The 22,302-nt window shown below is 35.0% G+C and overlaps 2 protein-coding genes across 2 annotated transcripts; one reads left to right on the forward strand and one right to left on the reverse strand.

Annotated features, from left to right (window-relative positions):
• Window positions 1-342: 342 nt before the first annotated feature.
• Window positions 343-16,329, reverse strand: Nf1 (neurofibromin 1). The gene is made up of 22 exons (XM_066391276.1): window positions 16,163-16,329; window positions 15,872-16,015; window positions 14,179-14,365; window positions 13,658-14,127; window positions 13,355-13,594; window positions 12,456-13,301; window positions 12,351-12,395; window positions 12,111-12,297; window positions 11,831-12,057; window positions 11,134-11,435; window positions 10,232-11,079; window positions 9,065-10,175; window positions 8,818-9,009; window positions 8,506-8,767; window positions 8,016-8,420; window positions 4,733-5,428; window positions 3,661-4,680; window positions 3,351-3,609; window positions 1,523-1,779; window positions 1,268-1,470; window positions 1,019-1,214; window positions 343-962 (listed from the first exon to the last, which is right to left on the reverse strand). Exons 1-22 carry the CDS (start codon window positions 16,220-16,222, stop codon window positions 687-689), a joined length of 8,433 nt encoding a protein of 2,810 aa, XP_066247373.1. The 5' UTR covers window positions 16,223-16,329; the 3' UTR covers window positions 343-686.
• A 459-nt stretch (window positions 16,330-16,788) lies between these two features.
• LOC136409645 (uncharacterized) lies at window positions 16,789-21,966 on the forward strand. The gene is made up of 6 exons (XM_066391301.1): window positions 16,789-16,986; window positions 17,080-17,331; window positions 17,388-17,630; window positions 17,690-17,815; window positions 18,182-18,466; window positions 20,298-21,966. The coding sequence occupies exons 1-6, from the start codon at window positions 16,875-16,877 to the stop codon at window positions 21,227-21,229; spliced, it is 1,950 nt and encodes a 649-aa protein (XP_066247398.1). The 5' UTR covers window positions 16,789-16,874; the 3' UTR covers window positions 21,230-21,966.
• The last annotated feature ends 336 nt before the right edge of the window (window positions 21,967-22,302 follow it).

A 22,302-nucleotide genomic window follows, 5' to 3' on the forward strand; every position in this document is an offset into this window, starting at 1 on the left:
GGGGATTATATTACAGAGCTTGCTTGAAACCATCGGGTCTTCGCCCCATTGTCAGATGCAATGCCGGTTGGGTCGTTTTCTTTTAAAGGAAATTTGAATTAAAAAGGAGGCATAGGTTCACGGTTCAATTATTCGTTATAAAAATAATTTGTAGACAAATTTATGAATAAAAATTAAATAGAAATATATTATAACGCATTTTTCCGAAATTTTCTGTTTTTCAAATTTTTCTTGAAGACGTCTTTTTCCGGACGACAAATTTTTTTCGATTTTTTGAACCTCTCTTCAGCTTTGGTTAAGGGAAATAACGGCGTGACAAGGAATGAATCATCATTTACTTGATCAATTTGGAGAGCACGTTTAATATTATGAATTTTCTTATCTATAAAAATGCTTCTTTTATCTTAATAAAAAATAAATAAATATAGAAACATATAGGCATAACGAGAACAAATTAAAAATTAACAATATTTGTACATTACAGTTTCACATATCTTTTAGTTTAGAATATAAATATTTGTAAATTGTTAGGAAAAGATGCCATTTTCCCAGGAACCAAACTTATACTTAACGTAAAAAATAGTGAAACGATTAGCAGTCTTAATCGTTAAATTTAGAAGAACAAAAACATACATCGAAATGGCAATGTTCTTCTAACAATTTATTTAAAAGCGCTTTGTAACTTTTCACATCTTTCCGCAAAATATCCGATCCAGGGAAGTCTGACTCCCTCTGGCTGCGTCTCTCTCGAGACCGCTTCTATCCCTATCCGTCGGCGAAAGTATCAAACATGAATTCGAAAGATTCGTACTTGAATCGTTAACACTTAAAATAGAAGGAAAAGCGACACCTGGCTGATTCAACTCCAACGTACCATTTTCGCTTGGCGCATAAATCTGTACCATTTGCATTAAACAATCTCTAAACAACTCACTATGGCCGTCCATATTGTGAGTGTCACCCTAAAACAGTCATTGAATTGAATGAATTTCATGAAAATGGGTATATTTCTATTTACCTGTTTTACTTTCAGAAAAGAACCTGCAAACCTCCATAACCCGGCAAAGCCGCAATTTTGTAAGTAGTGTATGTTCTCTTGACTAGTATTTTCGCAAGCAATCATTGTCTGTATTATAGTGCGCACGGCACTTAGTGTTTCCAAATCGTGGTTTCCAGTTAGTATGGTTTTTAAATTTTGGTCCAATAAATTATAACTGCAAAACAACAATAAACTCTCTCTCGTCTCATCAACCACTTAGCTGCTTACATTACTGGAAATACCCTTGGAAATACCGTAGCTCCCTCCGCAAGAAACTTATAAAGAGTCCTCGTCTCCACTTCACCGGTGCTATGTTTTGCTAAAGTAGCGAGAGTAGTCAAAACCAGTGCTTGAGTGCCAAAATCTGTCAACACTTCTGGATCCAACAACACGTTGTTTTCGTTACTTACTGACACTCTGGCACTACGGTCCTGAAACAGTAAATTTATAACAAATTCAGACAAGTCATGTTACAATACATACTTGTGCTTGACTGGTAGAAACTGTCTTGCTTTGTCCTACAGTACTATGATCTACAAAATCGCAAGACTTTTGCCTTCGCGTGGTATTACTACTAAATACACTGCTTGACATGGTAGTGGCAGGTTGCTGAGGCACGGTAAATTGCGCGTTAGGCTCCATTAAAAAGTTTTCCTGTGACATCGAATCCGAAATATATCTCGGTATGGAATGTTTTACATGACATCTACTTCTGACTTCTTCAGAATAACCAATTAAAGCTAAAACACATGGATATTCTTTATTAGTTGTGAACACACGAAATTACATTTATCGAAAATCAAATGAAATATTTCAAAGTCAGGCAAAACCTCATAAAAAATGATTAAAAATATCAAAGAATTGATGTCTAGAATAACCCTCTACGAAATTTGATGTATCCAGGATTCACTATGACCCTAAAACCTTCGAAACAGCTGGTTGGAAATAATTTCTTCTAACAAATTTGTTATTTATGACCCTTATAATGTTTTGACCTATCCAAGAGTGAATTAAGTGCAGTATTTCTTGTTAGATCAAAAAGGATTCTATACTTTAGTCATGGCAAATTTGGGTCGATTTCATGAATTCCTTTGCCTGGATCAAAGAAGCAGCAAAAGATTGGAACACATCTATAGTAAACTGAATATCTTAAATTCAAAACTTGACATCAGCTGAGTATTGAAATCATATAAAATTTGAAAAAAATGCGGCACATATAATTTCCAGAGGAACTGAACCTACAAAATTTCGAGAATTCTTGTTTTGGTGTCATAGTCTGAGGTAGCTTCAGGACAACCAGTATTCATTCACTCGGACAATTTCAGAAAGAACAGTGCAGAAACATGATATTAAAATATTATATATATATATATTTATTTTTATATTATATATATTAAAACATGTTTCATCGCTAACGACATTTAATCGCGTAACGACATTTTGCTTAAGGTTTATCAATATCTGTAAAAAAATTCACAACAGAAAAAATACGCTAACAATATAAGAAATCGAGGATTTTACTATCGGAGCGATGTGAATCATTTCTACAGAGATTAAGGCACTGAAATATTAATAAAGAATAATAACAAAATGACCCTCACAAGAATGTTGAATTTTTTAAGTTATCAATCCTCATAAAATTTTTAAATTTACAGTAGTGTGAAAATTAACATAACGTAATATAAAGGGTTTGATCGCATTGAGGGGAAGTTAAACCAGAACTTATTAAACCAATATTTGAGTGCAACTGGTTAAATACCAATCGTATAACAATTTCACTCAAATATGATTTAATAAATTCTGTCTTAATTTCCCCACGACGTGGTTCTTTCCTTTATGTGGATAGATAGGCCAAACCTGCATTATTGTCTGACACTTACTTCACAGTTTGTGAAATAAAAACAGCTTTGCGTTATTGCAACAGGGTTACTACATATGTTTTTTTCCATTCTTTTCCCATTTAGTGCGAAATTATTAATGTGCTCTTCACACTAAACTAGTTTTAATAGAAACCAATAATCTGACTAATACCCGTCTCTATTATAAAGTTTTTGGGAAAATTAATTTGTAATTAAAGTTGATAGAACATTAATCATTTGGCCTTTAAAAGATATTTTGGATAGGAAGAGTTTTATTAAATTTGGGTGAAGTAATAGGGAAATAAGGAGAACATATTAAGACAATTGTTTAATTTTCCACCACTATGGATTTTCAGGGCATTTGCACGAGGTATTCAGAGAGTTAAAACAATTTTCCTAATTGAAACTTCTCTTTACAACCAATATAAAGTATGAAAAATTGCCTATATTACCTGTCAAATAGGCCACACTTTCAGGGGTCACTTCAAATTTATCCTTTTTAGTAGGCTTGGCAACTATCGACAACAACATAGTAAGAACTCTAATGGTTCTAGATACCGTGGTTGCAGTGGTATGTCTGTAGCCTTTGAGCAAGTGGCCCACGAGTGCAAAATGGAAGTTTGTTCTAAAACTTAAGCCCACATTATGATCCATCTGTTTAAAATAGGATTCCAACGGATCTCTGGTTGACATCATCACTTCTTCCAAGGACTAAAACCAACTCGTCACTTCTATACTCTGTGTATACTAGTTACTACTTACACTTTCGTCAAACGTGCCTTGAGAGTCTAGAGTATGAAGATTTTGCTCCAAAAGCGACAAACCTACGGCGTAGAGATTCGACTCGTTTAACTGTAATACTGACACGGCTACCCAAAATATGGATTTATGGAAAGGAGATTCGGAAGAGAGTACTGGCTGTAGTCTTGTCAAACACATTATTGAGGCTTCTAGCAATATAACATCGTTCCATGACTCCAGAGATTTGATCATGGTGCGCATTATTTGGACCATCTCCGAATCCGTAACGGTCTTTGCTATACAACCGAAAACTATTAAGGCTCTAGGTTGCAGAGCTGGGTTGTAACAGTAGGCTAAGCTTTTGGCTAACGCAATCCACTGGTTCAACCAATCGCACTCTTCCACTTCATTCATGCAGGCTTCCAGTATCTCCAACAGAGCATCAGTAATAACTTCAAGAGAGCTTAAAGAAACACGTTCTCTTTCTTGAATAGCCGCGGAACTAGTCATTTTTTCCTTTTCTCCATGAGGTATTGGAGCCGTAGGTGTTGTAGTACTAGTATTCACGGTCTGTGCAGCTTGGCAACTATGCCCGCATGCTTGATGATGACACTGTAATCCAGGACCCTTTTCGCAGGAGACAAACATCCGAGATTCAAGAGGATGATTTATGCCTAATCGGAATGCCGCAACTGAAGGATTCTTTACCTTGCTCACGCCAAATAAAACGTAATATTTGGGCAAGGCAAATTCGTCCAGCGAGAGCCTCAAGAATTTCTGGACATCTTCAGAGAAGCGAGGCTCAGTGCAAGTGCACAGGGAATGAATAATGTTCATAATAAGACCGTGAGTAGCCGCTCTCATGTTAATAGAACCGGCACACACCAGAAAAGTCGCAGTGTGGAAGAGATATGGTAAGTGCCGGACTACGTCCAGGCAATTGTTAAAGGAGAGCATCAAAAGATAGCGGGCCAGTACCGTTAAATCGTCCCACATTGAGTTGTTTTCCAGGGCGGTGATTGGAGGAACTGCGTCTTGAACCTGCAAAAATCACTTTAAAATTGCGTGCGAACCAAATTTTTGAAAACCTTACCTCTATTTGTAAGGTAGTTAAATTACGTATAACTTTAAAGAATCTCGCGATCGTTTTCTTGGCAACGAGCTGTATATTGGCTGAAGCTAAAGCTACAGTGGTGTCAGCTAAAACTTCCACCATCAAAGGGCTATGACCATCACTCACTGAGCAGCTCAGAAACGTATCCAAAATGATATCAATAAGATCCGAGACTTTCCCCAAAGTCCCCCAAATTTTTGCTTGAACCGAAGGATACATTTCAGTTTCCTTAATGGTCAATACAATGAGTTTCTCTAAAATCTCCCCCACTTTTTTGTATCTCTTGAAATCGTCCGTAGGTTTACAAAACTTGACCAAATTAGGAAGCCATGGAGTCATATATTCCAAACACAAATGCTTTAATTCTATACTGGATACTCTGAAGCCCTGAATGCATTCTTCCAGAAACTCTAAAGTCAAATGAGGCTCGTTCGTTGCCAGTTTTTCGGAGATCGACTTTATGAAAAGGGTGTTGTTTGATGGAATGCATAGCCCTTGGGTTTCTAGGAGCTGACCTTCTATTTTTAGGTCGAAAGTTGCAGTTAAGGCGCAAAGCAGGTTATATGCTGCAGTGCGCAACATAGGATCATGCACTCCTAAATTTAGCAGGGCCATGTTCAGCAATGTTCCCGGCACGTCTTTTGGTCGGATTTTCTGATGGACCGTAACAGTATCCTGAAAACGGTCAGGATTTTGTAAATGGGGTTATAGCTATTGTGAAGTAGTGGGTGTAAAGCGGGAAACTTGCCTACAAAGTATATTGGGTATTATGCGTTGGGAGTGAAAATTATTGTAATTTTATAGTAATATAACGCCAACAGTGAGCAGTTAAATTATGGGATAAATTTGTTGGAGAAGACCATTAAAGTAGAACACGAATTTTCGTAGTTAAAGTAGAAAACTTTTTAAGTTAACTATGTTCGTTAGGTGAGGGAACGTTGATAGAAATCGCTTTCCATTTAATCGTGTACAAAATAGAGACGTATTAAGACTGGGAAGTGGTGCTTTTCTTTGACATAAAAGAAGTATTTGATAAAGCAAGGTCTGGCAGTACTTGCAATGCCCTTATTATAGCCCAAGGCATCCGACTCCAGCTGATAAAATGGGTAAAATTGATACTTCGGGATAGCAAAGTCATTTTCAAAGTCTTTTCAAGAGGTTTCAGACCAGGGGTTTTGAAGCCGGAAGTTAAGTACTTAGAGTAACATCGAAAACAAGCTAATCTACAAAAGCAACGTGGAAAAAACGTGCAATAAAACAATAGCGTTAACACATCAACTGCGCATTGTGGTGGGAAAAAGATGGAACGTAAAACCCCATTTCTACACTGACTTTTCACTACTGTGAACAGATTGAAGATGTCCTACGGACAGGAAAAGACTTGCTATTGACTAAAGTTGGGCATACTATGTTGAGAGCGGCCTTCAATATTTTATTCAGGTTGCTGGAGGTTCCAATCTGTCTTAATAGAGACTACGAATTCTCATATGAGGATTAAGGCCTGCAAAAATGAAAGCAGACACAAAATAAAATCTAGCCTTTGAAGATTTCCGGGCTTGTTCAACGAGACATTTCCGTCACACTGTTGAAAAACGAGGACTCGGATAACCGACTAAGGTGACGGTTACACTGGATGCGAGTTCATATAAAAAATTGGTTGTACGAGATCGTAATAAATTTGATTGTACGAATACGTAAAGAAAAAGTAGTTACATAGTACATTAGTTTAGTATTTCTAATACGACTTGTGATGCTTGTTGGTAACAGGTTTTATTTTATTTTTATTACAAATATGTATGGCCGTCATTTATTCAGTAATAAAATGTTATTTATTAGATAGTCTTTCTATAAAGTTCGCTTTTTTTTTAAAAACAAAAATCGCATTTTTGATTGACAGATATTTTACATCAAAAACCGAAACAGAGAATTCAACAGATCATTTAAAAAATAAAAGGATGATCAAAAGTTACACAATTATTAATATTTTTACAAAGATGCATAGTGTTTCCTATATTTAAACTGCTTTTTGTGAAAACTTTAAATATTAAAACTGTAAATACGAAGGACTACTTGTTGGAATCTAGCTTAATTCAGAAAGGATTTTTCAATTAATTGGGATTAATATTAGAAAATAGATTAATTGATAAAGAATCCTTTCTTAACCAATCCCACAAAGTGCATTTTTGCGGGGCATCACAACTTGCTGGTGGTTTTTGCAGATTATTGTAGTGGTAGGCTAAGCATGTTTTCCACTTCACAAAGTCTATACTAGTTTCATTTAAAAGCATCACCCAACAATTACATATAGTTGAGTAGCATACAGTCTTGTGGTTTCCATTTGGTCAAATGCCTGTAGAAAAAAAAAACAAGAAAACAAATAGGAACGCATTAAAAAAAGTCGAAAAAAAAGTTTTTTCTCCACTCTAGTTTATGAGAAAATTTGGTATATATTGCGCCACTCAGCATGATTACAAAATTTTAAAGATTTTTGGTTCTCCTTAAATAAAGGACTACTGCCCAAGAATCAATCCCTAGATTTTTATGAATTTTGTGTTTTTTCCTAATTTCGCCATGTTTTTTGTTTCACGCAATAACATTTTCTGGCGATTTAAAAGTAGTCCCACAACACAACAATATTTAAAGAAACACTCTATAGTACGGTAAAACCCTTTTTTAGAGGTAAAATGGTAAACTACGCACAATTTATGATGAAATTTTAAATGTTCTGATCGCTTCAGAATGGTTTGTCCAATTCGTACCATTCCATATGAATTCGTATGAAAATAATACAGTCATATAATTAATCGCAAAACAAGGATCTTTGCAAAATCGCACAATCAATTTTTCCTACAAATTTGCATCCAATATAACCGCTGTCCGATTGGGGAGCAAGAAGCTCAAATGTTTATAAGAAATTATATATGTATATGTATATTTATTTACAATAGGAGTTTCATCAGAAACACCCATCTTGAGTTTACCTCAACTCGATTTACTGTGAAAAAATAGGAGATAAATCTGATCAATAAATTGAATTTGAAATTAAATTCTTGTCAAGTTCAGTAGTGTAAATGCGTATTATTTAAAAATGCGTGATATGGGAAAATACACAATATACAGTGTAGGAAAGCTTTGATTGATACATTTCCACGATCCTGAAAAGAAAATAAGTTTGGGCCTGATATGCTTGCATTGATAGCCTCGCGACTTACCAGAAGTAGCATTGATTTGCATAAATAATATGTTTTGAAAAAATACTTACAGGCTGGCTAAGCTCCCATCTATTCCTTATATGAATAATAGCTTGTACGATAGCATCACAGTCGTTGTGGATAAAACTCAAAGGGCCACTCTCGTTAGTAATAGTTAAAGTGAACTGATTATCGTCCACTAGACATACTTCCTCAATTTCGGAAGCATAATAAACGTCATTCAAGTAAATAGAATGAGCAAGAACTTTGGTTCTCTCCGCCGAAGTTATTTGTATAGCTGTAGGTCCTACTTTAATCGACACCTTGGTGTCTTTGTGCGATAGTTTTAAGGCGTTGTGGAAAACTTTTAAGTCTTCGTCTAAACTTAAGGTGGCGCCGGGAAGTTTTTGTTGCTCAGGATCGATGAAGTCATTTAGTTTCGAAGGATGGTCAAGAAACACGATTTTACGGTTTCCCTGAAAAATTGCGAAAGGATCGTTTGAATATTGAGAATAAGTATACCGGAATTTTTTTCAAAACAACGGGAATCATCAACGTTACCTTCAGCGGATACAGGACTCTATCATGATATTTGGTGTATTCCCGTACCCAACTGTTGCAATTATAAACGTAAGCGGCGTGAATATTTTCGATAGCTACTTCTGGTAAGAGGCAAAACCACCCCTGTAAGCACTCAATCCTAAAACTATTCTCAGAACCGGTTCGAGTAAAATCAACCACCAGCTCAAATGAGGAATGACAAAATGGTTTCAAGGTTAAAATTGCGTGGTATATTAACAAGTCGCCGTTAGTTTCGCCCACTCTGAAAGGCGCGCTGTGAAAATCACGGAAAACCTTTAAAAATACCATTACTTGAATCTCCTGGCTATATAGTAAAACACCGGGTAGCCAGCTTTGCTAGTGCCGGCTTGATAAAATATGTTAAGCGACTTTATAGATTTAAATTCCTCCTTTTCGTCGATATTGTGCCTGGTCATCAAGTCTTCGAAGTTGGTAGACGACATATCTAGAGACCTCCACCTAGGATTGGCAGCAAACAGAAGGCTGGAATTTAATTAAAGTTTTACAAAATAAGCACAATAAATGAGTATTGGCTTACTGAGAGTCAAACGCTTTATGTTCGGGGGGTCCTAAATAGGCCAGAAGGGTGGCCATTTTATCAAAAGGCCGCCTTCCCACAGATCTATGATCCCGGCTGCTCGACAAATAATCTCCGATTTTTTCTTGATGGTTCCACAGAAGCCTGTGCAAAGCTAAAACGTTGGCGTCAGAAATAAAGGACATGGAATGAGAAGCCTGATCAGCAGTTTCACAATCTGACGCTATGGTAATGAAGAATCTCCTTCCAGTCTCAAAATGGCTTCGCAAAAAGTCGTTAAAAGGCAACATATGTTGTTCCTTACTAAACTCTACATGGTTAGCTATATTTTGTAATATTTTCGACATTAGCATCAGTCCTCTCCGTATGTTGGTGGGCACTTGGTCGCTTACAATGCCCATTTCGTGGGGAGATACGATCGCCGGATTGATAAACCTTAGGAATATCACCGTTCCCACTGCTCCGATATTATTTTGGGGGAACTGCGGAAACCTCTTGCTCAATACCTGATACAGGCAATGACACATCGAGCGTAATTGAGGAGGAAACCTGTCAGCAGAACAAACTATGGCGTCAAAAACCTTTTGAGTAAGAGCGATCAAATTTTGTCTGTTTTCCTCAATATCTTCCGTAGCGTCTAATCGAGCTGGATCTACTTCGAAGCTCTGGAAAGGTTCGTCTAATAAAGGCCGAATCAAAGGTTCCAGGAGCGTCTGCAAATAGCTAGCGCCGTAAATCTTAAAGCAAAATGCCATGATTTTGCTGCCCAGCGAATTGCCTCTAAAAAGAGTCTGCATGCAGTCAGAAATCTCAACTTCTCGATAGAACATATTCCACAGCAAAGGGGAAAGCAAATGCTTTGCGTCAAATAACGTTACAAATACTCTAGCCAATTCATCCATTTGAGACGTAGTGACTACGTTGGCTAAAGCTACTGCTATTGGCAATTCTCCTTTGTCACTTATCATTGTTACTAACTGTACCAGTTGTTCAAATCTATCTGCCAAAACTGTTTCAGCGAGGGTATCAAATTCGGTGCCTTGTTGCAGGATTTTTGTTAAAACTTCGATGAACGCGGCCCTAGTTTGCAGATCCTTGTTATAACCCAAGTCTAAAGGGCAGATAAACTAATGATTTACCAGATAAATTTTAGATTTATGAACTTACCAATTGAGTGCATTAGCCCGCTGTCAATATTGGCCGAAAGCAAGTTAGACATTGCCTGAATTGTGGCACTTCTCAAATTGCTTAAGTTCTCAGAATTTAATCTGTGCCTGCATTCTTCACTGTCTGATAAATCCAAAATTTCAGATCCGCTCATCGGATCGGCGCAATCGTTCAGTAAGTTCATGAACAATGTAAAATACTTCAGAAACAACTGGCTTTTGGCCTCCATAAGATCTCCCCTATCTGATTCTTCAGGTTGCAGAGGAAGCCCTCTCAATAACGAGGTCACAGCTTGCATCGCTGATTGGTCTAATTCTCTTGTCATGTCTGTAATGTCACTTCCACTGGGAGGAGAAATTTGATGGCTAGATCCCATAACCCAGTCAGTAAGGTATTCTACTAGTTTATTTCTAAATTTCATCTCCTGACGGAAGGACAAATCATCCCTCCGACGCATCATTACTTCCACTAGCTGGCAAAGTTTGGTTTTGATGTGCAATCCATGTACAGACATATCAAGATGTCTAGAGTATCTTACAATTTGCAGCATCATGCCTTCAATGCTAGTTACTCCTAGATGCTCTGAAGGTTGGTCATTTTTCGAATAATCCAGGATGTTTTTTAGAATAACGATTATGTGCTCAATAAATTGGGTATTTAGGTCTGTTACGGTGACTTGCCCACTTTGATCAAAGAACTTGTCTATAATCACTTTAATTTGCTCAAAAAGTATAGGGTATAGAGCAGGAGCCATTTCATGACCGATAAGTTCTTTGACGTGTTTCTGTATTTGAGTACCAAATTTCTCATTATTGCATACCAAAAGCCGCAATAACAATTCCACAAACCTAAAGGAAAATGAGGAATATTGTAAGCAATCTAGTTTTTTTTTCGAAACATACTGTATGACGTTGCTGCCTTCAAAATCAGAATGGTGCCCCCTCGAAGGTCCCATACCACGCCTTGTAGAGCAATTAGAATCGCTTTGAATACTGGAGGTAGCCGTATTTAAAGATGACATACTGGAATAGCCAGAAATGCTACTACTGACGTTGCTGCTATGGCTGCTGTGAGAACCCGATTGCTGACCGGGCTGTTGCTGAGTTGCTCCCACCCCTTGACCCCTGGTTCGGGCTTGCAAACAAACTCCCCCCAATGCACACAAGAACCCCGTCATATTGGCCCATTCTAAGATTTGCTCTTTCTATAATTGTAATGTGGCATGTTGAAATACAAAATAGAACAAGACGTAAATTTAGATGAAAAACAATAGAAAAATCAATTTTCATAATTTGTTGGTAAATGACGAAAATGCCTCATTCCATAATATAATGTAAAATAAAAAAATATCCATGTATGATTTGATCTAAATATAATATAAGTGTGCTTGTAGGCACGAGTTGTAGTCTTTCAGAAAACAGAGTAATGCAAATGTGGTTTGAAGACTAGTGAGAACACAAAATGAAGACACGATAATGAAGGATTCTGCTTTAAGACAGGTATAAGGTAAATTATGAATGTCCAAAACAAATACATTTACTTGAAAAAAAATCAATAATGGTAGACAAGTTTATCACATAAATATAAAAGCATTAGTACCTCAAGTTCATGCTCCGAGTTCTGATGTGATGCCCGTCTTTTCCCGACTGATCGATGAAATGGTTCCAATTGACCATCATCAGATTTTATTTTTGATGAAGCAGTTATACTCTTATAGGAAACGGTCCAATTTCTAAATGTTTCTTCCCACGCTGGATAAACCCCATTTACACAATGTTCTATTTTTCTAAGCAGGGCCATAATGCGTTTTTGCAACGCTAGCCGACCTGATTTATAGATAGTTTCTAACGTCAGCTTATAAGCTTTAAGTGGATATTACCCGTAGTGAGAACTGTTGAGGCTTGAGCCAATTCCAAATAAACATGATAATTAGGAACTAATGTAGTGACGCTGATTTCCTCTGATGAACAAATTATCTCAGCCTCTTGGCATAACAATGAAAAACAGCTCATTGCAACTAAAACGGCGTCTATGTCAATGCTCCACAAATACATATAATAGACAACCTAAAACATGTATTAAATTAACAAAACGTATTTAATACTAACGGCATTTATACCTCCAGTTTTACATGAGCTTCCAGAGACTGACAATATAGCAAATGCTAAAACGTTAATAAAGATTCGGTTATCTCAAAATTTGTAATATTATCTTTGTCTCTCACCTCTAATTTGACGTGTGCTTGCAAAGAATGACTAATAGTACTACCTAAGGTAGCATATTCCTTATGTTTAGTTAAAAATGCATTTCTATATACTAAAATTTCCCTAAGCCATTTTAGAATATCAGTATAATTTACATATTGATGTTGTATAAGTTTCCCAGAAATTTGGCTCAAAACCTGGGAGCCCACATCCCAAAAAGTATTAATAGGCGCTTCGGGGTTCCACATTTCAATTTTATCGGGATGATGAAGCACCAAAAGGGCGTCCATTGCTTCTTGTGCCACCTCTGGCATGGCTTGCAAATGGACTAAAGATACGAGCCCGTTGATCAGATCTAGAGTGCAACTTTGAACTTCATGGCCCGGTTTTCCGAGGTGATTCAAAAACAATACTGGATCGGCATGAATAAGTCTTACCATATACAATAACAAATTTCTATAACCAGGGGTTTCTTCCGCCCCTGAGCGGTACTTTGGCTGCGAATCTTTGCTACCTTTCAAGGTAATCATCATTCTTAGGGGTACATGTTGATTATACCCAGGAGTGCCTACTTTAGTTAAAATGTCGGCAAAAATGTCTTTTAGTTCGGCTGACTTAGTGTAAACTATGTCAATCATCGGCCACCAAGGCAATCTGGGTTGAGTTACTATTTTATATAGTGATCTAACCAGAACAAAATGATAAGTTGGTGGCGAATTCAGGTTTAGGCAGACGTTAAGACAGTCGTTGCAATGCGGGTTTACCCTGAACGCCGAAACAAAACAATCTATCATTATATCAATATCTTGACCTATACATGTAGGTACCCTTCGAGAGTATGGATGTGTAGGGTTGAATAGAAGATTCTAAAAACATTTATTCCTGTAGCTAATCAAAGCAATATGGTTAGTACACTTACCTTAAGATCATTCATAACAGTTTGCACAAGACTGAATATTTTTGTGGTAAATTCTAACGTACTAATGTAGGTTGATGCTTTACATAACTTTACGCCAGCTATTACTGCAGCTTCTATTGACTGTTTATTGTTTGAATGTAACGCGAGAGACTTTTTTATATTATCCACGTAATTTTTCTTTTTGGTATACCTTGAGGTCCCCCCACTACCTTCAGTAACAACTATTTCTTCAAGAACTTTCTAAAATTGTCAAATATTATGTTAATCATTGTAAAATTAATTTTAAATATACACAAAACCTACAGGAATTAATATTAGCAGCATCATCTGTAAGGACCACATATTGGGTTTAATCTTTTTATTATCGCTGAACGATTCTATGATATCAAAGAGTTGATCTGCATTTCTATATAAATCTTCATCTGGATTTCTTTGATAATCAGCAAATTCAAAAGGATAAGTTTCAATCCAGTTCCAAATAGCTTTTTCAAGGGATGTTACAAATAACTGCTGAGCATTTTTTCGAAGTTGTTTAAATTTTGTCACCCCTTCTAGGAACAATTTTGACAACCTCTTAACATCCACATTTATGTGTTGGATAAGCTCAATTTCACTCAATTCAACTATTTCTTCTGGTGAAGAAGCAAACTCTTGCAATTTCGAGGTAATTCTTGTAAAAACAATGTTAAAAAAATTTACAGAGAGTGCGAAAAGTACTTTACTAGCTAATAATCTCAGGGCATGAGTGTTGGGGTTGTTTTCAGGAAACACATCTGTAAAATAGTCATTTGATTATTTCGTTTTTTTTAAATTAATATTGTAACCTTTTATCAGAAGATAACTGCAAATTTCTTTGAGCAGTATCTTTAAATTTTGGCTTTCCTCCATAGTTAATGAGATTGAGTCTCTGGGTTGAATGTTGAAACATTTTTCCAATGTTTCAAGGACTATAAATAAACTGTCAAAATAATTTTTTTCTTGTTCAGATCCATGTTTTTGATTCTTGTCATACTATAAAAAAATCACAATATTGCATATAATTAATTGTGCTCTAAATTAAGAGTAAGATGTGCATTATTATCTATTATAATCCCATGCACCAATATGAAAAGAATATTTACTACATATATTTAATGTGTTCTGCAAGAAATGCACATTCAACAGGAACTGAATATTGACAATCATTACCAATATTTTTGAAATATTAGCTAATAGATGTGAATATTTTAAAAGAATCATACTTTGGACAAGATGTCGTAATTATAGAGCAAATATTTTAAATTTTAATTAGAATTAATTTAATATGAATTTAACTACAATATTAATTTTTTTTGCAGGGATTCTAGTACATCACGCTGTAGAGTTATTAGTTTCTTTTATTTTTTCTTAAATATTTATTTTTAAGACCAAATCCTTTAAGTTGATTTTAGTAAGCAGTAATACTAGTGGGTTTGTACACTACTTATTTTATTATTTTTTTCATTTTTTGGCGTAAACCATGTAGTAATTCACTTATTGGATTGAAAAAATATATAAATCTTGAGAGCACCAATTTTATGCTGATGAATTGATTGATTAGGTACCAAAGTACTTGAGAAAATAGGAGCGCTCAAGATTTAGTTATTTTATTGGAAAATGCTAGTAATTTTGTAAGTTTCCTGTGGTTACTAAGAGTACATAGTGGATACTCAATAGATATAACAAAATGTTAAAAAACAAGAAATCTGATTGGAAATATTTCATATTAAAATAACAAATTCTATAAAAGAATATGAATGTATTTAATGTTGAGATAGCTATTTAAAACTTTATAATTGGTATCATATAAATTTTATTGATTTTATTAAAGTTTCTAAATATTTACAAAAATTCCTGCATTTTAAAAATATTCGCAATATTTAGATGTTTCCAAAATTTTACATCACTATATTCAACAGCTAAAAAACAGTAATGTTGCATATGTACAATTTGTTTATTTTTAATTGGGCTGCACATAAAAATGACCAGAGAGTTTCTTTTTTATTTGGTAAAGGTGCATAATACTGGTCAATCTTCCTATACTTTATAATTGCTTTAACATGAAGCACTTCAATTCAGATTAACTAAGTAAATCAACATGTGGTAATTGTTGACTCTTTAATGAAAAAAGTACTAATAAGTCTTTTGGAAGAAGTGAATGCCAGAGAACTCAGCTGCATAAATAAAACTTTAGATCTTCAATGTGCCTTTTAATTTGATTGAAAATTGGATTGCTTTTGATGAGTGGTATCAACACAATTTCTAAGACAAATGAAAACTATGTCTTATTACAGCTTTCTCTATTGATTACAAGTTTGAAGGAAAATATGTATTCTATTGCCAAAGTCTCAATTAAAGTTTTTGAGATTTGGCTAGTTTCTCTCCTTGTGATATATATTGATTATTAAATATATGAGTTTAACATTACAATATGAAATATTTGAAAAAACTAGCAATACAAAAATGTTTTTTTAACCAGGAATATGAGGAAACACTTACGGTTTCATTGACTTTCTTCAGAACTTTAACAAAGCCATCCAGAACTAGGGAGAACTTGTACTTAGAGATTTGAATAATACATAGTTTATTTTGTTCCTGATTAACAGTAGTATGGGTAGTTTGAGGTCCAATTCGGCAAGGAAGCTGAAATGAACAATAGAAACAAGAAAATTCAATTTAAATGGACTCCTGGAATTGGATTATCAGTAGTAGATGTAAATATTGATTAGTTGGTGGGCAGTATCACCCTTATGAATCTATTCGATATTAAATGAATGTGACGACACTTGCCTGATCTCCGAATCTGTTGATTAAGTGATCAGCCCATAAGCTCGGCTTTTGCATTGCCATTTTATAGTTTAATTTTTAATTTATATTACATTTTGTATGAGATTTTCGTCCGGTCTGACATTTTTTTTATAAATAATGGTGAATGATGCCCCGTGCCCCTTTGGCAACTGACAACGTTAGACAATTGACAGATGACAGACAATGTACAAACAAAAGCTTTACTCCTTCGGCACACTTCGAACTAGTTTTCAATTCTAGAACTATGAGAAATTTAAAGGCAGGTCCGGAGTCAGGTAGACAGAAACGGATTCGCTATTATTTAAAGTTGACGTCAAATAATATGATAAAATCACAGAGAATAAAAAGTTTAAAACTATTATCTATAGCATAAGCCAATATTATTTTTAAATAAAACCTTCATAACTCATAAAAATTACATCGATATAGTAATGAAAGCACCACAATTCTTCAAAACGTTAAAATTATTTTCCTGTTACTAGAAATAGTTTAAAACTCCAAAAACGGAACAATAAATAATATCCTATTTGAAAGCCAATTTTGGGTTGTGAGCTGGGAACCCATCTAAAAAAAAATAGCAAAAACGGCCGACAACGAAATTCTTAAGATAAGTACTGCAAATTTAAAAACTTGTTTGTTCGAGACTTTCTCTCTATAAGGAGCATTTAGCAATAAATTTAAAAACTTCGCTAAAATGCAGACTTCATTAAAGATTTTAATTTGCTCCATAATTTTATATTTTAATTTTGTAAGACTAAATGCAACACAATTGATCGTATCATTACAAAAAAGTCAAATGGAAGGCAGTAAGTATAACACATATGTATTTCTTTAAAATGGAATTAAATAAAATGGTGCTCAGATGAATAGCAGAGATATAATTTGAAATAATTTCTTAGTTTCAGCAATGAATCCTTGCAAAAATGACTCTGATTGCCAAGGCCTGAAAGACGCCGTTTGCGTAAATGAGTACTGCGACTGCAACGGCACTCAATTTTGTGCCAATATGTTGGAATTAAAGGTCACTAAATTAGGAGAGCAATGTCAGCAATCTTCTAATTGCCACATCGAACATTCTATATGTCTAAAAGAAATTTGTCAATGTCTTACTGGAATGGTACCCAGTTTAAATCAGAAAGAATGCTTAGAAGGTACATATAATGGAGAATTAATTTCACACATAAAAATTCATTGTATTCATATTTAGAATCTTCGGGCAACTGTACAAAATTCGGAAATTGTTCTCAACCAATTGTCATCAATTGTCTTAAAGGCTTTATTTGGAATTCTGAATCTACAAAATGCCAGGAAGTTCCTCAAATCCTTCAAAGTGTTTGTCAAGAAGACGCGCAATGCTCCGAACAATTTGGTAATGCTGTTTGCATTAATGCAACTACTTGTCAATGCCAACCATCTTACCAATATGATGATATTTCTGGAAAATGTACCAGTAAGTATATAATCTTATTTTTATTTATTTATCTAAAGTACATTACCATTCTATCTTAGATTTGGAAATTAATTGTCGAGAAGATAGAGACTGTTTGGACAATGAACGAGAGGAAGACTCAAACTTATTCAGTTGCGTTATGGGCGTGTGTAAATCTTGTTTCGAAGATGCAGAACTGTGTAAAAGTAAGCGTATAGTAAAAAACTAGGAAATGTTCAATGGTGCAAATGAGTTTTCTTTCTTTATTCCAGGCAGTGGTACCATATCCTCCCTGGTGGGGACACTGCTGTTAGTTTTAGTGTCTTTGTTATGGTTTGCAGTTTAAGTTATCTTTTTTTACTCTTCTGCCAATTTTAAATTACCTATATTTTTGTTATAAATTACTCGTAACAATACAATAAGGTATGGATTGCCTGGAATAATAAAAGAATCTATGTTTAACAAGTCTTATGATTTAGCTGCCATAATGTATTATTCCTCTGAGACATATTACAAGATAATCCTCAAATATTTTTATTAGTTTAAAATCACAACAAAATTCAAATTTCTAGATCGTCCAGGAACTGGACCATGCCTTGAACCTTCATGTAATGGATCCAGTGCAAACGTCGAATCTAGGACGTGTAATACAGGCAGATGTGAGTGTCCAGAGGAGCGCCAGTTTTGCGTAAATAGCGCGATGGCAGAAGCGGTGCGAATTGGGGAAAATCCTCTCAAAAAGTACTTTGCCCCAATAAAGGCAAAAAATAAGCGTCCTATTAAGAAAGCTACGAGTCCCGTTAAGAAGCATACAAGTACCGTTAAGGAGGATACGAGTCGCGATAAGAAGGATACGAGTAAGTTGACAACAAATGCTAAAATTATATATAATATTTGCCATGCGTAGATATAACCTTGAAGATAAAAATAATCAGGAACTGCATACAGGGCATCCCAATTTGCATTGGCCAACATTGACGTTTGACAGAACTTGTCAAAGTAAAACAAAAAGGTGATCTTAATATCGGTAGGCAAACGTTTTGTGCCCGGGATATAGGGAGAAAAGGTTTAATGCCTCGAAATTTGAAATATAAGGCTTTAAACAATTCAAAAACAGCAAGAAATAGGAGTAAAACCCATAAAAGAAAAATGTTTAAACTCTTTTCTTTCATGAGCATTGAACAAACAATTAAATTCTTGAAACAAAAAGTATGATGTGTTAAAATTGGACTTAGTCTCAGAAAAACATTTATTACCTCAATTGTATAGATTCGCTCCTCGTTCACATCATGAAAGGAAGTCGATCAATTTTCAAAATGTAAACTAAAATAGTATAGACACTATGGGCACTATAAAGAAAGAAATGAAAAGACATTTTTAGCTTGATTTTATTTTTTATACTGGCATATTGTCATCAACTTTTTATTTGAATTTTGACAAGTTCTATTGAATTACATTTATTAGCCACTTCCAATTCGGGACACATACATATGTCATAAAAAAGAACTTCCTTATATTAGTATTTAGAGATATTTCAAAATAACTGTCACTTTATCATCGCTGCTCTTTGCACGCTATCAAATTTAATACCAGACGTTACATTTATAATCATTCACATTTTTTCTGATACTGTCTTACAATTTTTAAATTGAATTTTGGACCTCATTTGTATTCTAAATTCAGTGACATATGAGCTTTAACGATTTTATTGCTATTTAAGTTAGATTTTGATGCGTCTATTGATTTGCTCTGTTACGGACCTGTTTATAATAATATTTTTAGCATTTTCACTATTTGGCACTGTGCCTGATCGAAATTCTCAAGAAATTTGGTTTCTATTGTTCATTCCATTGAATAACGGAATATTTTTTTAACAAGAATTAGATTTACAAAGAATGGATAATTTGAATTAAATTAGGAGTAGCTTTTATGTTTGTATCAAGAATACATTATCAGAGAGCGAAACAGGACAAAAATGTACGGATTCGCTTTTTAATGACTGATTGAATGTAAATATCGACAAATAAGGCAATATCCAGTAAGATTATAACCGGTATGAGGTACCATTAATAAATGTATTTTCGGTATTATCGAAAATCCGAAGTATTTATTAAAATAGCGAAATACTTCGCTAATATACAAATGGTACTTCTTATAGGATCTTTTATAAACACAAATAAACATTTTAAGAATTTTTATTTTAAAACTCATTAAATGTCACATATCTCTGAATTCATAATAAAAAAGAGGTTCAGTCTCTAATTCAGAACATCTAGAACCATACTTATAAAATGAGGTTGATGATAGTTGCAGGAAATAAAAAATGTCGGATTTTAAATATGGATACCACTGTGTAAAAGGTAAAAAGTGGCTAAAGTGGCAATAATTTTTCAATATCTTTTGGAGTAGTGTAAAGAATATTTCCAAAAGTAGTTGAGATTTTACAAATTTTCAAAGAGCATTTTGTTAGGCTCTAAAATGCGCATTTTTTTTCGTTTAACCAACTTTGTATCTCTTAACATTTTCAAGATTCGATTATGTTTATTTTTATATGGGGCACCCTGTATACCCATACTAAGTAATCTCGCTCTCGTCTTATCCCCAATTTTATGCTCGAATCAAATTTTTTAGGTAATACGTACCTGAATTAACCTAATATCTAAATTTTCGTTCCCGTAATTGTTTCAGAACATACTGAAGACCACGTAGTGAAAATATCGACTCTGCCGGTATGGCACAAACGGCCTAATTTTGTAGTCGCTACAAGTTTAATAGTTACTGGCCTAGCTTGTCTAGCTATACTATCCATACCAATATGTGTTGAGATACGGGGATATAATAGTTGTATACTATACTTTACCGCAGTTAACCTCTGTCTTATTGCTTTATCTATTTTGTGGATGTTAAAATTTTATGAAGAAGCAATGTTTTTCCTTTACGGGGTAGTGTTCACATTTTTTTTCATACTATTTGTATCAATCATTTGCGTTGTGAGAAGTTATTTAATAGAACGTATGCTCATAGCACCTCAACCACGTCGAGAGAGAGTCCATATTAGAATGCGACCTTTTCGTGGCTACGATGGGATTGTTATGTTCCCTCATAGGCCTAATCCTCCACCTGAGGAGCCTATTGTTATCCCTGATGAGCGTCGTGCTAGCTTTGATGACTCTGTTAGTGACCCTGATGAGCTTAGTGTTTGCATTGCTGGGCCTAGTAGTCGCCCTGATGGTCCTAGTAGTCGCCCTGATAGGCCTAGTAGTCGCCTTGATGGGCTTAGTAGTCGCCCTGATAGGCTTAGTAGTCGCCCTGATGGGCCTAGTAGACGCCCTGATGGGCCTAAAAGTCGTCGCGATAGGCCTAGTAGTCGCCCTGGTGATCCTAGTAGTCATCGTGAAGGGCCTAGTGGTCGTCTCGATGGGTCTAGTAGTCGCCCTGATGAACTTAGTAGTCGCCGGGATGTAACTATTCCCCTCCTTCATGAGGTTGGGGCTATTGCTCGCCCTGATAGACGTTCTACTCGTCCACGTGGGCCTATTGTTCGCCCTGAGCCTCAACCGGATGGTTTCCGTTTTGGCAGAAGATCATTACGTAGCAACGTTAGTGAGAGTAGTGTGTAAACTTGTTATATTACATAAATTTGAATTAATTTAAAATAATTTTTAATTCGGACAAGTACTGTATGTGCTAATTTATGTGGTGTTACTGGTTTCTATATACCCACTGTATTTTTGTTTTTTGTTTAAGTATATCGTGTTTACTCATATTTTTAGTTTCATGTTTACATCAATACTTTGAACGAAGATATGTAGGTATACATGACTAGTTTGTTTATTACTACCCATTTAAAACGTACGTTTTTGTATAATTGGATAGGCAATAATGAATAATATTACACTATTCATTAGTATACCTACTTTAAATTCTATAGTATAAAGTAAACTTCATCCAACTAGGTGGATAGCAATATCAAAAGGAATTGTCACAGAATTTTTACAGCGCGTGGTGGATGTAGGCTTCAATAATAAATTTAACATTATTGACAGCACCCGAGGATGTTTGAGTTCTCACTCCATCCTTTGACGTCACAGATCATTTATGGAGCAATTGCATGTCGAATTAAATACCCTTGATTTTAGCTTAAGATTTTTCACTGTAGAGCCACTATATTATTACATGTCAGAGCGGACGCTCGTTAATTCGCCTTGATTTCCTATCCACCTAGTGCTGTGCTTTTATCTGAACAAGACATTATATACCAACTTAAGTTGATATATGATAAATATAAACGACGCTTTAGAGAAATAATGTTGATCGATTACTTGTAAAATAAATATATACTCACGAATTTAGTAAATGTACCGTTAGTTTCTTTATGTGGTATTGATGATCTATAAGTACCTTCTTACCTACTTATTTAAGGACTGCTACATCAATGTGCTGACAACTTTACCTAAAAGGTAATTTCCATTGAAACCTGGAAACTAATCAATATCCTTTTTTTATTTTTACGCTTTCATGGGTATTACCATCTAGGTAAAGTTACTCGCACATATTCAATCTATCTGCCCTAAAAAGAACTTGGTACATTTCAGTGGTAGGTGTCTATATTACCAAACATACATTGATAATAGATAAGTTACTTGGATAAACCCCGGATACGTCTTTGATAAGTTGACTTCCTCTACCTCTT

This window comes from Euwallacea similis, chromosome 6, assembly GCF_039881205.1.
Source record: "Euwallacea similis isolate ESF13 chromosome 6, ESF131.1, whole genome shotgun sequence".
NCBI classification, from domain to species: Eukaryota; Metazoa; Arthropoda; class Insecta; order Coleoptera; family Curculionidae; genus Euwallacea; species Euwallacea similis.

What these genes read in the sequence shown, in the direction of transcription:
- Nf1 (XM_066391276.1), bottom strand. Translation starts at nt 16,222, where the DNA reads ATGGCAATGCAAAAGCCGAGCTTATGGGCTGATCACTTAATCAACAGA. An exon ending in TATATAGCCAGGAGATTCAA is followed by an intron (nt 8,768 to 8,817) that starts GTAATGGTATTT and finishes CGCGCCTTTCAG; the next exon opens with AGTGGGCGAAACTAACGGCG. An exon ending in TAACTACCTTACAAATAGAG is followed by an intron (nt 4,681 to 4,732) that starts GTAAGGTTTTCA and finishes TGATTTTTGCAG; the next exon opens with GTTCAAGACGCAGTTCCTCC.
- LOC136409645 (XM_066391301.1), top strand. Translation starts at nt 16,875, where the DNA reads ATGCAGACTTCATTAAAGATTTTAATTTGCTCCATAATTTTATATTTT. An exon ending in AAAAAGTCAAATGGAAGGCA is followed by an intron (nt 16,987 to 17,079) that starts GTAAGTATAACA and finishes ATAATTTCTTAG; the next exon opens with TTTCAGCAATGAATCCTTGC. An exon ending in TATTTCTGGAAAATGTACCA is followed by an intron (nt 17,631 to 17,689) that starts GTAAGTATATAA and finishes ATTCTATCTTAG; the next exon opens with ATTTGGAAATTAATTGTCGA.